An 18,826-nucleotide genomic window follows, 5' to 3' on the forward strand; every position below is an offset into this window, starting at 1 on the left:
ACTAGTACTAATTAATTCAGCATTAATTATTGATTTTGGACATCGCTTGTCCTCTCATTTTCAATCGCTTCTCTCTCTCTCTCTCTCTCTCTCTCTCTCTCTCAACTCTAAAACAAAAATATTCATTCTATTCTCATTTTCATGAAGTGGAGCAAAACACCGCGTAAATGCACGTAACCGCTAGAATCGTGCAGGTAAGTAGCGCGCGTTATCTAACAAACCGCGAGAGCGAGCACACAAGAACCGGGCGCTTCGCGCGATGAAAGGGAAATTCTGCCTTTTGCCCCGCTTAGCGATCCGCGGAGATCACGATGCGGTTCCGGTCGTTGATCCTAAGTATTCTCCCGCCGAGCGATCAGCTGCAGAGTTTACCCTCCCCGCGTGAGTGAGCCCGGCGCACTACCACTACTGTTACTATTACTACTACTATTACTACCACTACTATTACTTCTCTTGGCTCCACCGCTCACCTTCACCTCGTCTCTTACTCAACGATCGCGCGCGGACACCGAGTCTTTCTACCCCCGTTGCGTAATCGCCGTGCACAATCATTACCGAGTCGAATCGTCACTCGAGCGGAATAAGTGCGCGCTGGATCGAAGCCGGCGCATTAGCTGGCGCACCGTCGCATCGACTGTCGGGTGCGAAGTTCACGATGACCAAAATGAACCCGTGACATTTCAGATAAATATCGGGAATCTCTCGATCCTTGATTAAATCTTGGGGTCTCCGTATTCTTATAATACTTATACTGAGAAAAAAAAACAAATACCTTACGTCGAAATGATCATGAGAACAATTTTTTGTGCATTTAGAGAGCGTTTAAAATCGTACTTTTAAGAACTTATATTATTATCGAATGGCAAAGAAAAGGTTACATTTGGAGAATAGTTACGGACACGTGTGTGCGATAAGGTTTAAAATACTTGCACAAAATTACCATGAACAAGCGTTTTAGCGCATAAGTGCACTTTAAAAATGTGCACTTAGGCAATGTGAGCGAATTACAATGTAAAATGAAATTGTTTAAAATATCTCATGTATCGATAAATGACCGTTAACGATCTAAAAAATCAGCTCTTCTTGTTTCTCGCTGTTTTCGAGAATTACTTATGCGAGACATTTGCTTATGCTTATGCGACTCAGGGTTAAGATCGCGTCGATACCGCAAAAGCCATGTCGGCATCGCGCGCTTATCGGGGCTCGTTTAGGTGCCAGCTGTCAAGGTCTTATCATTTTTCCGCGTGTTCGGCGGCTCGTTAGGCTCGCTCGTGTAGCAAAAAATATCAATGTTTTCACGTTGACTGTTTCGCATCTTTATCGTCGCTGATATCGCCGTTGACGACGCCAGCTTTACGTCCTTGCGCGAAATGAACGTTGAACCCCGTCGATGAGAAACTGCATAGTGGCACAGCCTCTCGACATCTCGCGATTTCTCGTGAATCATCCATCGTTCGTCTGTATCTAAAACCGATTACTATTCGCTCGTCTGTGTGTCTTTCGAGTCTCGATGTAAAGATAATAGAATAATGCGCGATGCACGTTTAAATAATGACAGTACAAATCGTTCATTACGACCTTACGTAGAAATTTATTTAAATTAATAATAGAAGCTATAATTATTCTATTAAAATAATATTAGAATTAATGGGCAATGATAATCAATAAGAAATAAATACATCATCTATGTCTTTTGTATGTGTACGTATATATGTTTGAATTTGCATACATTATCATGTTACAATATCTCGTACTATCTTTTTGACACTTATAGAAATCTGATAAAATTGTTGATATACTAAAGAATCTTAATCCTATCGTCAATGTAACTTTTGGTCAAGAGTCAATCCTATATAATTCTATATAATAGAAATGTTGATTTTTCCTTATTGTATAAAAAGAAGCGATAGAAATTTTAGATTTTAGATTTATGATACAAAGTATTGTTAAATACAAAAACATGTTTTGATCGCAACGTGAACCATATGAGATCATCATCAAACGCTTTCTCGTTTACTTTGCAATGCATATTATGCAAGTTTTTCTTTGAGAAAGGCCATGATCCTTCTAAAAAAACATACATTCAAAATAGGCATAGACTCTATCGTCTCTTTATTTACTTACATATTTGACTCTCAATTGCGACAGTTAAGTTTACGATTGTCATAATAAGTAAAGAAATGGCATTATATGGCACATAACAATATAATACACAAAGAGAAGAACGTGTTTGTATAATTAAATAAGAAAGAAGATAATTAAATAAGAATATAATTAAATAAGAAAGAAGAGCTACATAAAATCATAAAAGCATGAAAAGAGTAATCTTCAGTAATAAGATATAGAACTAAAAATCAATTGCATTGCCTTTAAACGTAGACACATTTTGGTTCTTTCTTTTATATTAAATTTATAAAAAGGCTTATGCATCTGATACAGATTGAAAAAATAACTGGCTACACAGAAAGAAACAGTGAATTATTAATCAAAGCTAGATAAGTTCGGCGGACAATATAATTAACTTAAGCGACATTAGTTTTAAGATAATTATAAGTAAAATAATTGTAGAACCTTTTTTGTAAAAATTTGTAAAAATTAAGGAATTTCTTAGAATAAATTCGCAGCTTAAGAAAATGGATTGTCATTAATCTTAATGATCTTAATAATTATTGTGTAACGCGATCCAATTGACGCACGCGAGAAAGCGCAAAAACGATTGATTGGCACAGGATGATTTAAAGCGCGCAATCTCGAATTATCTAAATCTCGCACTATCAACCTTATTGCAACTCTCGAAAGACACACAAAAATATATATAATGAATATCTTTTGGTTGCACGAGGCGTAACATCTTTGGAAATCACGTATTTTTTCGGATCGATATAATTATTCGAATATATTTTCCCAATTAAATAATTTGCAAGATTAATTGTGCCGATATTTGCTATAAATCCTATATAATTTCAAAATCTTGAACGTATATCTCTATCAATATTGATCAAAATCATAGTTCAATTTATATGAAAGATATACAAAAAAGAACTTTTATTTATCATTACTTATTTATATTAAGAATTATTATATGAATAAGAATTATTATTAGATTTATATTAAGAATTATATGATATGAACAACAGAAATAAAATATTAGTCTTCTTTTAGAAATTAAATAAATGTTTATGTAAATAAAAATTTAAACAATCATATTTTAAAAAACCATTTCTTGAAGTGCTGTAAAATAAAATTAACATACTTAAAAAATCAAATATATAAATGATTTCTTTCTAATTAATAATGTTTATCGAGATTCGCCTTAACTCGTCTTAAATTTAGATTAATTTTCTCAAGTTTATATAAAATTCTTCAAGTTTATACAAAATGCTATTGGAACTCATCGTGTTAAAAAGATAATTCGAAATTATCTTACAATTATCAAGTATCAATGTTTTCGCTAATTATAATCCGATTGACGGAGATGACAATGACGAGGAAAGCGGATGAGAATGATGAGGCGTATATTTATCAGTTATCAGCGCGTTCTCCGCTGACAAACATTAGTTGCTCCACGTGATAATTAATACACAATTGTTATCGTGGTATACGAGAATAACGACGTATATGGGTGGTACGATGGTAGCGACCAATAGCTCGCAGTCGTGGTGCCTTACCCCCGTACACGTGACCCCACGAGCAGTTGCTACGTCATTATCGTGGCTCTGACCCCGCGGGGGCAAAATAATACGTGATATTTAATAACGCGTTGGCCGACCGAAACATGCCAACATATTTTTTTGCGCAGGCTATCGAAATGTGACGTGCCCTCGATTATCTCGACGTGCCGTAAATCACCCGATATGTGGATGGACCAGCTTTGCCTCCACGTGGCGATAGGGATGATGATTATAACGCTCTCGATTTATACAATTTGGATCGAGCCAAATCTAGTAACCGTTAATTTTCGTAAGCTGTACGGAACAGATTTCACGTATATAAAAAATCGTTAAGTATATGTTTCTAATTATATATCTTACATTTTATTTTCAAATTGTAATATTAAATAATAATTTTTATGAATAGACTTATAGTAGAATGTGAGCTCGTAAAAATCGAAAACAAAATACATAGTATTTTTATAACGTCATAAGTATTTCTAGATCCGTACAGCTGTTAATATTTTAGTCAAAGATGAAGAAGAGAGAGAAGGAGAAACTCACCAATTGATGAATCACATTTTCAAAGAAGAAATCAAAGCCATTCATTGAGCCAATCGCTAAAACATATAAGAGAAAAATCAATCAATTTAGAAATTATAAAATCTTTTACACATTTTACGCAATAGGTAAAATACATAAGATATTTCGAAATAATTATAAATAATAATAATTAATAATTTCTCAATATACAATTTTTAATTAATCAAAAAATATAAAATTTTGCTTTTATTAAAAAAACAAATTTTTATATAACATAATAAGATTACAATTAAATGCTCTATTAATCTCTAATTTTATGTATTACTATATGTGTATGTATATATATTAAAAAACGAGGATAAAATCATTTTTTTATATTATAAATCATTTTTTTATATTACTAGAAATTTATATAGTGTGATTTATACAGATGCCGCTATAATACGAGAATGCTTTGAAATGATTTTCTGCACTACAAAGCAAAGCCGGTAAAATTGGAATCGTGTACAAACTTATCATTTCTGTGTGTATATGTATATTTTTTTAATAATAAATAAAATTATAAATAATTAACCCGATTTTAAACCGAATTTACACAAATAATAATAATAGTAATATTAATTATTTATAGTAATAAATATTGTAATAGCAATTAATAATTAATAAGAATTTCATAATAATTTAAAAAAGTTGGATTTTAGATAGAGAATTTTCTATAATATATTATTTAATAAAAATAGTTAAAGTTGAAAATTGAAAATTGCCTTTTTATAACATCTAATTAACATTGTTCTATTAATTAAATATTATATGTTTTAATTTTATAAAATTAAATATTTAAATTGTTTAAATTGTTATACTTTTTTGTTAACTTTCTGCAATTTTCCGTAATTGTTGCCGATGCATGAAATATTTCATTTTGAATACCCAATACTTTCAACTTATCTACTGAGTAAGTATCAAGCATCGATATTTTAGGCATTCTCGAACAGAGTGTTCCGAGCTCAATGCGTCCGTATTCTGGATGTGTTATCTATTGTTAAAAGATATTCGCGACAGAGTCACGAATGTACTAAGAAGATGGAGCATGCGGAAAGTACTCCAAAATTTGCGTTCCTTAGCAATATCGATATAACTTTGCGTTTCGTATTTGGTAACGTAAACCTTTCCGTTCGTTACTAAGGAAATAATAGTTTCGAGTGTGTTCTCTCGTTTTCAGTCTTCGAACAAAGCAAGGTGGCAAATGAATTTAAAAAATCATCTTTCTCGCGTGCAAAGGTAAAATTATTATATAATTTTTATACCAATATACTTGGTCTATTTTTATGCATTAATTATTTTCGAAACAAATAATCAACGTTCCGATTTCAATTTCATTACGTATTAAAATTATCATGTAACAAAACCAAATCACATTGTCATGAAAACTTTTAAAATCTTATCCATAAATTTGGATTTTTAATAATTACGTTTTTAAAATTAATTAAAAGAATTCGAAATATTAAATATGATATTTCTAAATTAAAATTGCTTACAAAAATTTGCTTACAAAAATAACAAATAAAAAAATTATATCTTTTTCTCTATACAAAGTGTAATACAATATATACAAAGTGTATTTATATACGGAAAAAGATATAATATTTTGTAGAACACTTCAAAACAATAACATACCTTTCAATTATTTTTAACTTATTTTTCGATTGTTCAGAAAATAAAAAATTTTGTACTTTAATTCTCTTGCAAAAGAATTATTTCTACCGACAAGTGACTACAAATATCTTGTATGACAGGCTGAGAACATTTGACGTCCGCACTGTCACGAGAAAGTTTAAAGACTTATATATACTTTTCGATTTGTGCACATGCCAAATAGTATTGTCGTAATAGGAAAGTCAAAAGAGCGAATTTATCGACGACGATCGTTCCTTATCGCGACTACCGCGGGTGAGCACAAGTCCCACAGGTGAAATGATCAAAGTTCACGAGGCGCCACACCACTCGTGCCTGTCCACGTCAATTTTCACGTAATATGTCACGTAGAAGGTACGGAATTGCTGCGGGGCGTCTTTGATCTTGCGGCCCGTCCCCTCCGGACTCCGCCGTACCTCTGTCCACCTTCCGAAAACCCACCCTTCGAGTCACGCGCCACGTATGCGCCGAGGCAAGGGTGGCCAAATCCAATTTTATTGTTTGCACGCTTAGGCGCAGCCAAATTACACGATTGTAAGCGTAACGCGAAGAAATTCGCCCTTTTTCGGCACATCCTGCAAGTAAGATACGAAACTTTATCTTGCCTTGTGCAAGAAAATTTCGAATTTTATTTTTAAATATGTGCACGATACTTCATATGAATAAAAACCATACGTTCTTAGCGTAAATTAAAAACAATGCTTTAGTTATGTAAATGTATACATAATTGTACTACGCAATGTATATTCTTTATTATTTATATATATTTATGTATCTTTATTTATATTCTTTTGATAAGTGCTTTGGTAAGAGAAACAGAAGCATTTAAATGTGTTATTCGTTTTATCTTATTTTCACATAATTTAATATTAATATCTCCTATAAAATTTTTTTAAAATCAACTCGTTCAAAGGAAAATGCAGAGAAAATATGACAAAAAAAAAGTAAAAGATAATCTTCTCACAATCATCAGAAATTAATAAACTCGGACTTGACCGAGATTTTCGGTAAAAAATTTGAAAACGTATTGCGTCAAGGATTTAAATAACAGGAAAACTGAAAGATTCACAAAGAAAAGAATGCGAATCTGAGATGCCGATCCCCGTACTCGTAGCGGTCTATAGATCATTCCATTGTGCTAAAGGGGGTGTGTACACACACATTATAACAGGAACATAATGGCAAACGCGGATGTGTGTACACACAGCGGGACCGGTGGCGACACAGAATGTGCGGTGTTTGGTCTCCATTAATTTCGGATCGACTGGATGGTTACTGCAGGCCACCTCTCGTATCTCTCTTTTTTTATGGAGCCATATGTCTACCGTGCGTCGCGTCCCCGCGCTCATTTGTCAGTTTGCAATCTGCCGCTCTGTTGCGATTTGATGGCAGCAGTCAAAACACATGGATCGGTTTTTCGCAAACGCACCGACGTTCCCGAATCTTAAAATTTCAACGGAGACAAAAACAGCTTTTCATTGCGTGAAATTGCGAGGACACGTTGTACGTACACTTCTCGTTTGGTCTCTTTAAATTCGTGAATTATTCTCGAAAACAGACTAATAAACATTTCATGTTCATATATTTGTTAAAAAACAATTGAATACAAAAATAATCGAAAAAATCTGTATAGTTATCTCTTAAAATAATTATTTTAAAGATTTATGATGTATGTTAAAAGAAATATGCGCTATTAATTTATCCAATTGTAAAAATATTTTGCGAAAAAAATATCCAATGACAATGATCGATAGGTTAAATTTAAAATTGGTTGTAGCTGTTCTAGCTATATATCTTTCCTCTAAAATAACATCCATAATCCTCTCACAGTAATGCGAATAAAACGATTCATCCCCTTGATATCGATAAGTCAATGAAGCATCAGAGCGTATCGTCGTCTCGCGGGCGAGAGATCGCGTAATGTACGGACAGTGACGTAGAAAATTGCGGCGCTACTCTGCGAAGGAGAGCCGAGGGGGGTGTTGTATGGCACGAAGGCAGGGTGAGTAGGAAATACCGAAAGGGCGAGAAGGGTGCGGGCATCCCCATGGCGCGTATAATATCAATGGACGATGGCTGGGTGGCGATGATCGCGTCACATTAGCAGTCGAGCGTTCTATGAGCCACTGCCACTGCGCGCAACGTATGTGTATGTGTGTGTATATGCGCAGAGAATATATATACATATATATTCTGGCGTGGTGGCGATGTGTCACCCCCCAACGGCGCGGTACCTTCGGATGTAAAATAAACGACACCTAATTATACGTGGCCCGTCTGCGTGAAAAGGGCCGGCCGACCTAAAGGCACCGCAAGTGCGTGCGAAGATGGCCGTCTGCTTAATGGGATTACGAAATTACAATTTAGATTGATCGTCCCGCGCGATATTTATAGGCGACACGCAGAAATAATCGCGATATTTTGATATTATTTCCATGATATCGATACTGCTAAATTATTTCAATTCCTTCCTCGCTCCAGATAATATTCGTTAAATTTATCATTTTTAATCGTATTTTCTCTCGCTAACTGTAGCAATTTATTTTGTATCACTTCTACTAAAGTATTAATCAACATTGAGAGGTACTATCATTTATTTATTACTTCACGTTCAATAGACTTTGTGGCAACTTGATAAATTCATTTTTTATATATATTTTCACTTTGATATATTAGATATTAATACTTATATTGTACTAGACTCTGTTTCCAAATTTCGAAAGAAAGTGTAAATATCTTTAGTTACCGAGTTTCATATATTTTCCCGCAAATTTACGCAAAAATCTCTACATAGTGACGACTTCGACATCTGGATATAACTCGTAATATATGGAGGCGTCTGCGTAACCGCGCTTCTATTTTTTTTTGTAGACTGCCAAGGGGGTGGCTCGCCGTGGGTGTGCTGGGCGATGATTAATTAGCGTTTGATGAATATGTATGAGAGAAAGGCGACCGCGACTCTGACGTACGTATGCACGTACAATACGCGCGCATCAGCATTCACACACACATGTGCGTATACATATGCTACGTTGTCGGGCATATCCCTCGCGTTACAATATAACCGCCCAACCCCCTTCGCATACCTCGTTTCAACCCCCCGACCGACGTTGCTCCGTGTTTCACCTCGGCGGATTCTGCGAGTCCTCCGTGAGCTGTTTAACGATTCGTTTCCTATGCGAGATATAACGCCGGTTAACGTTGCACAATGATGTATCTCGTCTCTATAAATTTACATGGAAAAAAGTCACGTCACTGAATAGGAGAAAAAAATGTTTGGAAATAATTTGCGATGGAGGTTATACTATGCTTTTAATTCTTTAAATTATAATTATAGGGAAAAAAGAGAGAAAATTCAGAATATTTTCTATATAAACTTATATAGTAAATATAGAAATATTTTTTGCACATTAATATATCTTTTGTATAATTATTATTTATACAAAACATCTTTTATAATTCATATTAAAAGAGTAAGTTTTCGAAACTTAAAACACATTACATAAATATATTTTATGCAATTGTAATGATTATAAAATTATTTTTAGAATGTAATAGTATTCGGAATGTATAGTATTCTAATTTCATAATCGTTACGATTGAAAATTAACGTCGTGCTTTATGGTACGCGTATGCGAGGGGAGCGAGGGATTAAAAACGCTCTAGATCGATATGGATATTTCCAATCGAACGGACATTCGACGGACATTCATCACGCGTTGTTTTCGCATCGAGGCGAAATATCAGGCATGGGTGGCGAGCGAGAGGAGCGGTCCGAGGGGTTTAGATTTCGCCAAAACGCGAGGCTGAAAGGCTGCGCTGCGCGCGGATTGTTCGCGCCGCGAAGAGAACAATGCAAACAATGGCCGGGACGTAGCGCTGCGGTGAGCCCAGGCTTACGCGGCGAATACAATTACATTATGAACTCGATTACCATTTAAATGGAAACAAACGTGAAATGCTAAAATACAGCGGCGAGTCTGCCCGCGTAACGCACGAAACCGCGCAAGCACCCCCCTCGATCATCGGTATGCAAATTGTGCACGAGCATTGTATACGGAATGTCCCATACTTACCGAAAAATATTTCACGCACAGATTCTTTGATGAGCGCGAGGAGTCACTTTTTTCTCAACGATAATATTCCTTAACTATTTCAAATTTCGTAAATGAACGATATTATTTGTTTCAAACAAGAATCTATGCGACAATAATTCAAATTAAAGTATATTTTTCTAAAATAAATCGATTCATGACAATCTCATTATTTAAATAAACGTAAAAAAGAGGCATTCTCTTTACCAATAGTCATTTTAAATCGCACATAAATTAGCTGCGATGCGGTAAATTGTAAGATGGAGCGTTTAACGTCATCGGCGCCTCGATTCTAATTATTATGCACTTAACTTTCTAATGAAGCGCGTCGAACGAGGGTCGTGGAAAACTGTGCGCTCGTGCACTGATTTCACGGGCCACCTGTCGCACTGTCGCCTCATCCGCCCTATTCGTTTCGTCGCATCGGTCACGCAGGGTGTAAGACATTATTCTACACGGAGGAGGGTCATGGACTATCTGCACCGTGGAAACTAGTTCTAATTTATCTGCGAAAATCGCAAATGAAAGGTTACTTTCTCAATAATCTTACTACACGACGCGTTTCATTTATCTTAATTTTTAAAATTCTCCCCTTTTAACAAAATTATTTATGTGTTTTTGAAAGATATAATAAATATTTTCAAATTATATTTATTATTTGAATATCCGCAATTATATTTATCGCATTTGTACTAATGAGGGAAATGTTAATAAGGGATCAAAATTATCAAGATTATGTGATATGATCATAATGACGTGAAGTATTTAAATCTATGTATTTAATCATATATAATTTAAATGCGCTTTAGAATTTAAATATTTAATAATAGTATATTTATATAAAATCTAAAGATATTTGATTTGCAATTTCTGATGATAGATTGAAAGTTACCCTAGATCTCGAATCCATGCTTGCGGATGGGGCGTATCGTTTACCCGAATCTGTTTGGATGTTTTCCAACAAAACCGCGCTAGGCTTTCCCGACTTTTGTCATCATCTGTCGCCGTTCGGATACAATACCAGTGAAACGACAAATATGTCAGATCGCGAGGAAACAAAGGGAAAAGCGCGCCGGGCGTCGAAACGCCCCTTGGACTCAATCGATTAGAAGTGTCCATCTTCTCGCGGCAAGAACGGACTATTCGCGCCACCAGTTCGATCGATTCAATCATGTTTTTTTCTACCAAATTGTTCATCGATCTATCTTTCAGATGGCCGACAACCAATGTCGAAATGACCGTGGAAAAAGTTAAGAGAGAGTAAGAAATGTGTGTGTAAACGAATCTCGACGATTCTCCTTTTCTTCGACGCAGCATCATCAGACGGAACAGACGGTCGTCGACAAAAAGGGGGCGACTAAGGGGTAGGTGGATCTCTCCCTTAGATAGATAGGTAGGTGCGGTCAGTGTCACGAGGCCTGACAATGGCTGACCGCCGGTAGGGACATTCAAATGGTAATCGGCTCGCGCGTCTAACGTACACCGACGCGCCCTACCCAACCCCCGTTTCAAGGGGGTGCGAGAACGGGCGCAACCCCTCGGCATACAGTCGAACACATTCGCACCAGAATCAAGCCAAATATTGGCAATATCATCCCCCGGCATTGTCCCTTACCGCGACCTGCCTCCTGCTACCGTCATCGTCGCCGTCGGTGGGAAACGATGTCCATTTGAATGCGCGATTCCATTACCGATGCCGGTATATCAGCCCGAGGATATTACCGGATTAGGATTTAAAGGGAAGCGGAATTTCGGCACGGCCGCAGAAACTCGGTCAATCCCGCAAAATAAGTCGCGATACTGCACAATGCAATAATAAATATTGCTAATAAAGTAAAAAAAAGAAATACATTCACGTAAACTTTAGCATCTTTGTATTTTTTTTGTTTGTCCCTTAGTCACACAGTCCTTTACTTTTCAAGTAAAAAATATACAATATATGCTAAATTTCCATGTGAATCAAAACTTACATCTTATATTTAAATAAGCCTCTTATGTTATGAATAAAATTATAAGTGTTAAATTATAAAATTATCTCTGCTTTTAACGATATCAATGCATATCATAATATTAATATAATTAATTGTAAATCAATTCGTTAACGCTCGTTGCTTTGGGGAATATGCGAAATTATAGGCTAATTTCCGCGATAACATTTTACTTAATTAGCGTCGTCATTTCGGTCGAAGCATACTTGATGCGCTTATGATAGTCTGCGATAATCCGGTTCAGGTCGTTGCGCCGATTATCTCTCGTAAAACGGGCGCTACCAGGATTCGCCGAAGTTCGTGGATGGACGCGTCCGTTTGACGTTCACGAATAGATCTGTGCGATTCACGATCGCTGTTGATTCAGGGTGTGCAACGTCGCACGTGCGCCAGTGTAGACGCACGCAAAGCTCCCGCAACCCGAACTTCAGCACGCGCCACGATTACGCGATTACGCGATTACGCGTGTCGTCGTGTAGCCCGGGCTGATGCCCCGAAGGAGAGGTCGAACAAGCAATGACGCGGAAGATGATTCGTGACCCTACCACCCCCTCCGCGAGAAGAGGGATCCTACATTGCGTAATAAGCGCGCATCTGCCGGGAAATGAAGGGGCGCCAGTTTTTCGTCGCGTCCGACATTTATTTAGCTAATGTGAGGATTACGTTCATCGCCGGTGATATTCGCCATCGTAAGATTGGGAGTCGAATATCTACAATTCATAAATGTGGTTAAGAGGTGCACAAAAAAATTCTTTTAAAAATCTTCAAAAAATTGCGTTGATCAGAGAATTTTTATAAAATTGATAATATAAAGTGTGTTTTTGTGTCTATATAATAATAAGACTTTATTTTCCTTTAATATGTCTCAGAATCCGAGATGTAAGGATGCATTTAGAATGGCATGCGTATGTATACTGGCCGGGATTCTGCGCGTCGCCTACGACGGGAATTAAAGGACAAGCGCAGGAGGGAGTGATACGTACGAGTCGGCACGAGTCGACACGTGGCGGTAGCGCTTTATACAAACAGCATTATGCACGCTCGCGCTAACATAAATTACCACGGGTTTAATATTGGACGTCGGCGTTGGCCCTGACCGACCACCTCCTGAGCAAAACACGTTAAACGCGGGGAGAGCCCGGTAAATGCAATCGCGATTCTTCAGATCGCTCGAGAAATTCCTCGAAGATTCGATATCAAAACGATGCAAATCGTAACAATCGCATGTGTATTTCGATAAAATAATACAGAGAAATTTTAGAGAAAATCATCTCGTGTGAAGAGAATCACACAGTATTATAATTGAAATTTTAATATTCACATTTAACGATTTTGGATTTAATTTTCGCATCAGTTGATTTTTATTCTTCCGAAAGAAAACTGCAAATTGATTCGCACAACTATTACGAATCAATTGTTAGATTTAGTTACTGTTGCTCGCGATAAAATTCATCTCTCTACCGGATACAAAGTCAATTGACCAATTAAATTTGAACAAACAGAAAAGAGACGCGTGGGAATAGCATTATTCGTGGAAAATCTCGATCGAATTTCACAGTAGGTTCTTTCACAGCGCGAAAGCATCCGTAAAATGACTTCGTCCTTAGAAAATACCAGAGTACCGCGAAGGCGAGAACGAGCGGAAGAAACGATAAGTGGAGAGTGATGCGATGCAGGCCGTTCGTATGAATTAAGATCGACTTCATTTATGAATGAGTATCGGGATCCATGCGAGTCAACTCGAGTGTTGCCCTTTGGTCAAACTACGGCAAAGTCGCGGCTTAATCCCGAAGAGGCAGACCACGAGACCGGATACGGCCTCTTGAGTCCCGAATGGATTGATATTGTTTGCTAGCGATTTACGGGAAATTAAAGGAAGTCGTAGCAAACGGGACAACTGTTTGCTTGAAAGGAAATATAACAAATGTTTTGATTAATTAAAAAAATATTCCGGAAAATGTAAACAGAAATATTAGTCATTAAAAATGAGATAAAATATAAAAGTAAGTTCAATTTTATAATAAAATGAGGAGAGGTGATATATCGATTTTTTAAATCGTTCTTTCAACTGTATATTTTCTGGAGAGAAATAAAAATTGTATGCATATACAAATTTAATTTTAGAATTTCTGAAACATATGAATAGTTGACAAATATTTTCTTGCATACTTCTCACGATAAATTAATCACACGATTCATTGACAAGACATTTTCCAACGTTACTTTAATTCGCGACAGTATCGTAAAATGTTTCGACCAAAAAATTAAATTCGTATACGTATGCTTTATATTTTCAAAGAGCGTTGGTAGCACTATAATGGCACAAGCATTCTACGTGCGGAATCCTTATCCTGTGCCAGATGTCACCCGCGAGGGAGCGTGGATATCACGTGGACCCGTGTTGGGAGATAAAGTCTCGCCGTCGGATAGAGACTGGAACGTCAAGTTGAGCGCTCACGAGCGTCTCTTTGCTCACCATACCCTGAACAGCATCCGCAGGGATCGTCGATTCATCAGACCGCAGGTACGGCGTTCGATATCAGAGTTAAACTTTCGTCGATACATGTTAATGTTCTTACAGGTTCCAGATGATGCTCTCGATTTAGCGTTAAATAGCGTCTACACTCACAGTCGAGACAGTCTGGTGCCAAAGATGTACGTGCCTATGCAGCCGGAAACGCTCGGCAAAGAAACTTGGCGTGTCATGCGAAACGAGATCAAGGTATGCACATATATATATATATATATATATATATATATATATATATATGTGTGTGTGTGTGTGTGTGTGTGTAATTAAATCATAAAGTACACATTTATCCAAGGAAAAATTAAACTTAAATTAAAATTAAATTAAAATTAAATTAAAATTAAATTAAAATTAAATTTAAATTAAAATTCTGATATGAAAAACAAATCGATGGGGTTGCATATTTTTAGATTTTCCCAGAACCACCTAAACCAGATAGACCGATGCACGTGAGCGGTCATTCGGACGAGGAACTTAAATCGATCGTTCGGGTACCTTTATCGGCGGATAAATCGAGGTGTCATAGTGGGCCAACTTTACCGCGGAGAATTCATCCGAGCAGCGTGAAATTAAATATCGAAGGTCCTCATATGGACCAATCGAATCCCGGATACAGTCGCAAAATCGACGGAACTTTTTACAGTATTTAAACACGGATTTAGATAGTGTTTGAGCGGCACGCTTGGAGAACGTTCGGATTAAGCTGAAACCTGGTATTCGCCGAATAAAGTCCTCGCTTTTACAAATACCATTATCGCTATTGGCATAATCTGCCGAGATTTGCGCTTTGAAATGCTTCGAAAAGTAGCAAATCGTCAATGTAACGCTCAAGACTCATGTATCACGAAGTATGTAATTAATCGCATCGATTGTTGCAATTACTTCCCGTGTCCAAATGATGCGATTATCCTATTCACGCTTATCTGATCGTGTTGACAAATTTACTCAGTGCTTCACGAATCTGCTTTGGCTATCGCTACCAAAGATCTCCCGGCTGCCAGTCGCCCCTTTGACAGTCCGATGCTACACAGGCAGCCCAAAGATCGACAAAACGAGTAGACAGAGGCGTGAGTCAGTGCGCACCAAGTTTCTCACTACTCGGCTCGCCTCGACTCGACAGTGAGCCGAAGGGACAGAATGTCCCATTACCCGGGTAATCCTTGTTTGTAATAAACCAGCGCCCCGCTGCCAGTGGGATGACAGCGGAGCCACCCTTGCCGAGGGCCCGCGCGGAGGAGGAGCCATCTCCGTACGCATATGCTCCTCATGGAATATCATTTATGCTTCTCACCCCGCGCGCAGACGTCTATCTTGCGACCCGTTTGACCCGGCTGGCAACCCTCCGACATCCCTCTCTCTGTCAGACACATAGAGTAGGCAGCACACGATATCCTTATACATACGTCTAATCCGGCCATGATTGCCCCGCCAACCGCCTCGAAAACTCTACCTCGACTATGAACGTAGCATGTCACCCTTCCTATCTCTGTGTATGTGACCCCATTCTCCTAGCTTCTTTAAAACACTTTGTGACAAACCTCGCGACATGATGAATTTCGCGCGCGTTTCGCTTTCCTTCGTTATTCTTCGTATTAAAAATTAGCGGACTTATATTGTATTATCGTAAATTTATAATAATACAATTCGATAAATCTAATTTTATTAATCCGAGTTAATATCGGATATTGCAGTATTAGCTCGGATTAACTATAATTAGTGTGTAAAGTCACGAAAATACGTTGATGATTCTTTCAATTAATCGTAAACTCAGCAGTCCCAAAGATAGTAATTTTTCTGCGGATTACGTCGCGGCGCGTGTCTATTGACGCGGATCCTTTTTTTTTCCCGGTATAGTGGCGGAAAGAGAGAGAGACACGGGGATGGTATAAGGGTAGAACGATCTCAGACGGTCGTCAGGCAACCAGCGAGGTTACCAGCCAATTACTTGGCTGAGCGGTTTTATTTGTATTTAATTCTTATTTAATTTACTTTTTACGGTCGCATGGTTTTGCCGCCCCCGTTAAGGAAATGGAAGGTTTCTTCGTCATTGCAAATTAACGGTCGCTCGCCATTTATCCCGTGGAACACAATCAATATAGATAAAAAAGCATCAGTTGGACGTTATTCGTAATGTTCGACAACGAAAAAAGATTCACATTTGATAAAAGTTGTACATTATACGAGAAATTAATTATTCCATAATGAAACTGAGCAAGATCAGATTGTTTGATAATGCACGCGATGCATATTAAAAGAAACGCGCAGCCATTTGTATTATATGTATGGATATATTTTTAGACGCATTAAATATTCAAAAATTAATTTTAATCGGGCATCTTTAGAAACATTTTGATATGGATAATGACATAAACAATGATAATGCTGCTGTCGTGAAAAACCATCCTTAGACTGACTTCGCTCTATCTATTCGATTCTTTCACGCGTACACTTTTCCAGAAGGAAATTCTGCGTGAAAGTCGAAGCAAAGTCGCATTGATCCCTCTGGGATGAAGCTGTTATTCCACTGAACTTGTTACGTTATATTTATCAGCGCGGTGCACACTGGCACCACCCGTCGGGTTTTATCGTTCCTTTCGGATTCGTTCTTCCACCATCATTTCAGTTAAATAGAAGCCACAAATGACATAGCGAATAATAAGCAGCGGCACATTAAATTAACCAAATGTCATATGTTATGCAACTTTCCATTTTTAAATTTATATTGTTTCTCTCAACCTAAATGACATACAAATCTAAATATTCTTCTCTAAATATTATATGGAAGAAATACATTAGAAGTATACAACAGCAATTTTTTTAAAGTGCGATAATAAAAATGCGATATAAAACGATAACCGATAAAAAGAGAAAAATGTTAAAATTTTATCGCAAACTATTGTATTTCTGATTTTGTAAACTGAATTTTCTTTAGAAAATTTTTGATATTTTTGCAATTTTGTGATATATTTAACTCTTAACATTTTGTACATAAATTTATGTTAATTCATACATTTCTAACTTGTTTATCTTTATACTTTAATTGTATCCTAAATAATCTTGAAATAAAATCTTATATCATGAAAACTTTATTGATATTCAAATAAATGGAACAATCCTATGAAAAAACTTACCCCCTGATCTCGATTTATTTTTGTTTCTCAGCCCACGCTCAACAGAAAAGCCACTCTCCCTCTAACGAGTTAGACCTATCAGAGGGTGGCAGCTTAGGAAGCTTATTTTTTAATTTTTGCGCAATATGGTCACACGCATCGGCGTGGTGTTTACTCAATGTTTTAAAGTTATTTTAAAACAACTCGTCCCACGAGAAAGGGGTATTTCTTTTGGCACGAATGTCAGGGGTTGACATCATGATCTCGAGTGTAGTGGGAACAAACGTTTGCCATGTTATCATTTCTCCTGCACGAACTTTAAAGACCACTACCGAATGAGAGGATCAGCTAGAAATATATTTCAGGAATGGGTCAACGTTTCCACTATTTATAAGACACTATATTTATCACAAATTCGCAAAAATCACGTCTTACAAAAAAATCTCAAATTCGTTCTAATATCTCCATATTGATCCCAAATATCACAAAAATATAATAAATATATTCTTTTACATAAAGATAAAAATTGAACGGCATGTGTTCTTTTCGATAATCATCGAACAAACGCATCTCGCGTTTCCTCTAATCTCGAAATAAAAAAGGCGAAATAAATTTTTACTACCGCACGCGGCTTCCACTTTTTCTTGATCTTCCGCGAGCGAGCAGAGAATGGAGGGAAGGGGGGAGGGGGCGAGGAAAGCAAGAGAGAGAAGAGAAAGGCGGATTAAAACGCGGGCGAGAAAAGGCGTCTAAACGATGGTGGAAGGTCAAGCCCGAGATTACGACAGCCCCGTGCGACGTTTGCTCGTTAATTAGAGAGTTCTAATTATAGTAAATGCATGAGCCCGGACGCAGTGGTGGCGCGGAGAGATCGTGCCACGGCGGAAGCTCCAGGGATCAAAATGCAACCCTCCGCGAACGAGCCAAGATTACCTTCGAGGACCCTCGGGCGCTTTCCCTCGCTAAGGCTCGACCCACAACCTGCGCGACAACGACCGTTCTCCGTCTCCCTTCCGCCTCTCCTCAATCTATTCACCGTTCCCATCTCTTCCCGTCCCTCTTGCGTTTCCTCAACGATACCTCTCAGATATCACCTAAAATAACAACGTTCTAGGAGCGCGCCCGAGCAGATAGATTTTACTGCTGGTGGTGTATAACAAATGGATTAGTATTTCGGTAGTCGTCTAATCCCCTCTCGTTGTGGCCCTGGAGATTATTT

At 37.4% G+C, this 18,826-nt stretch overlaps 2 protein-coding genes across 3 annotated transcripts in view; one reads left to right on the forward strand and one right to left on the reverse strand.

The window, feature by feature from the left end:
- Lolal (longitudinals lacking protein-like) overlaps positions 1 to 18,826 on the reverse strand; it is a 142,114-nt gene that overhangs the window by 93,821 nt on the left and 29,467 nt on the right. For both annotated transcript variants that reach the window (XM_083107234.1, XM_083107235.1), the window contains exon 3: positions 4,215 to 4,270. In XM_083107234.1, coding sequence (XP_082963360.1) covers positions 4,215 to 4,270 — 56 coding nt within the window. The remainder of the gene's footprint in view (positions 1 to 4,214; positions 4,271 to 18,826) is intronic.
- Positions 5,376 to 17,457, forward strand: LOC145976202 (cilia- and flagella-associated protein 276). Its single transcript, XM_083107237.1, has 4 exons — positions 5,376 to 5,471; positions 14,267 to 14,491; positions 14,549 to 14,689; positions 14,908 to 17,457. Exons 2-4 carry the CDS (start codon positions 14,285 to 14,287, stop codon positions 15,145 to 15,147), a joined length of 588 nt encoding a protein of 195 aa, XP_082963363.1. The 5' UTR covers positions 5,376 to 5,471; positions 14,267 to 14,284; the 3' UTR covers positions 15,148 to 17,457.

This window comes from Camponotus vicinus, unplaced genomic scaffold, assembly GCF_025532165.1.
Source record: "Camponotus vicinus isolate PSW18456_S1 unplaced genomic scaffold, iyCamVici1.0 SCAF_8, whole genome shotgun sequence".
Classification (NCBI taxonomy): Eukaryota; Metazoa; Arthropoda; class Insecta; order Hymenoptera; family Formicidae; genus Camponotus; species Camponotus vicinus.

Excerpts from the sequence above, each read along its gene's own strand:
- LOC145976202 (XM_083107237.1), top strand. The coding sequence starts at position 14,285 with ATGGCACAAGCATTCTACGTGCGGAATCCTTATCCTGTGCCAGATGTC. Across the intron at positions 14,492-14,548 it reads GTCGATTCATCAGACCGCAG|GTTCCAGATGATGCTCTCGA; the intron begins GTACGGCGTTCG and ends ATGTTCTTACAG. Across the intron at positions 14,690-14,907 it reads TCATGCGAAACGAGATCAAG|ATTTTCCCAGAACCACCTAA; the intron begins GTATGCACATAT and ends GCATATTTTTAG.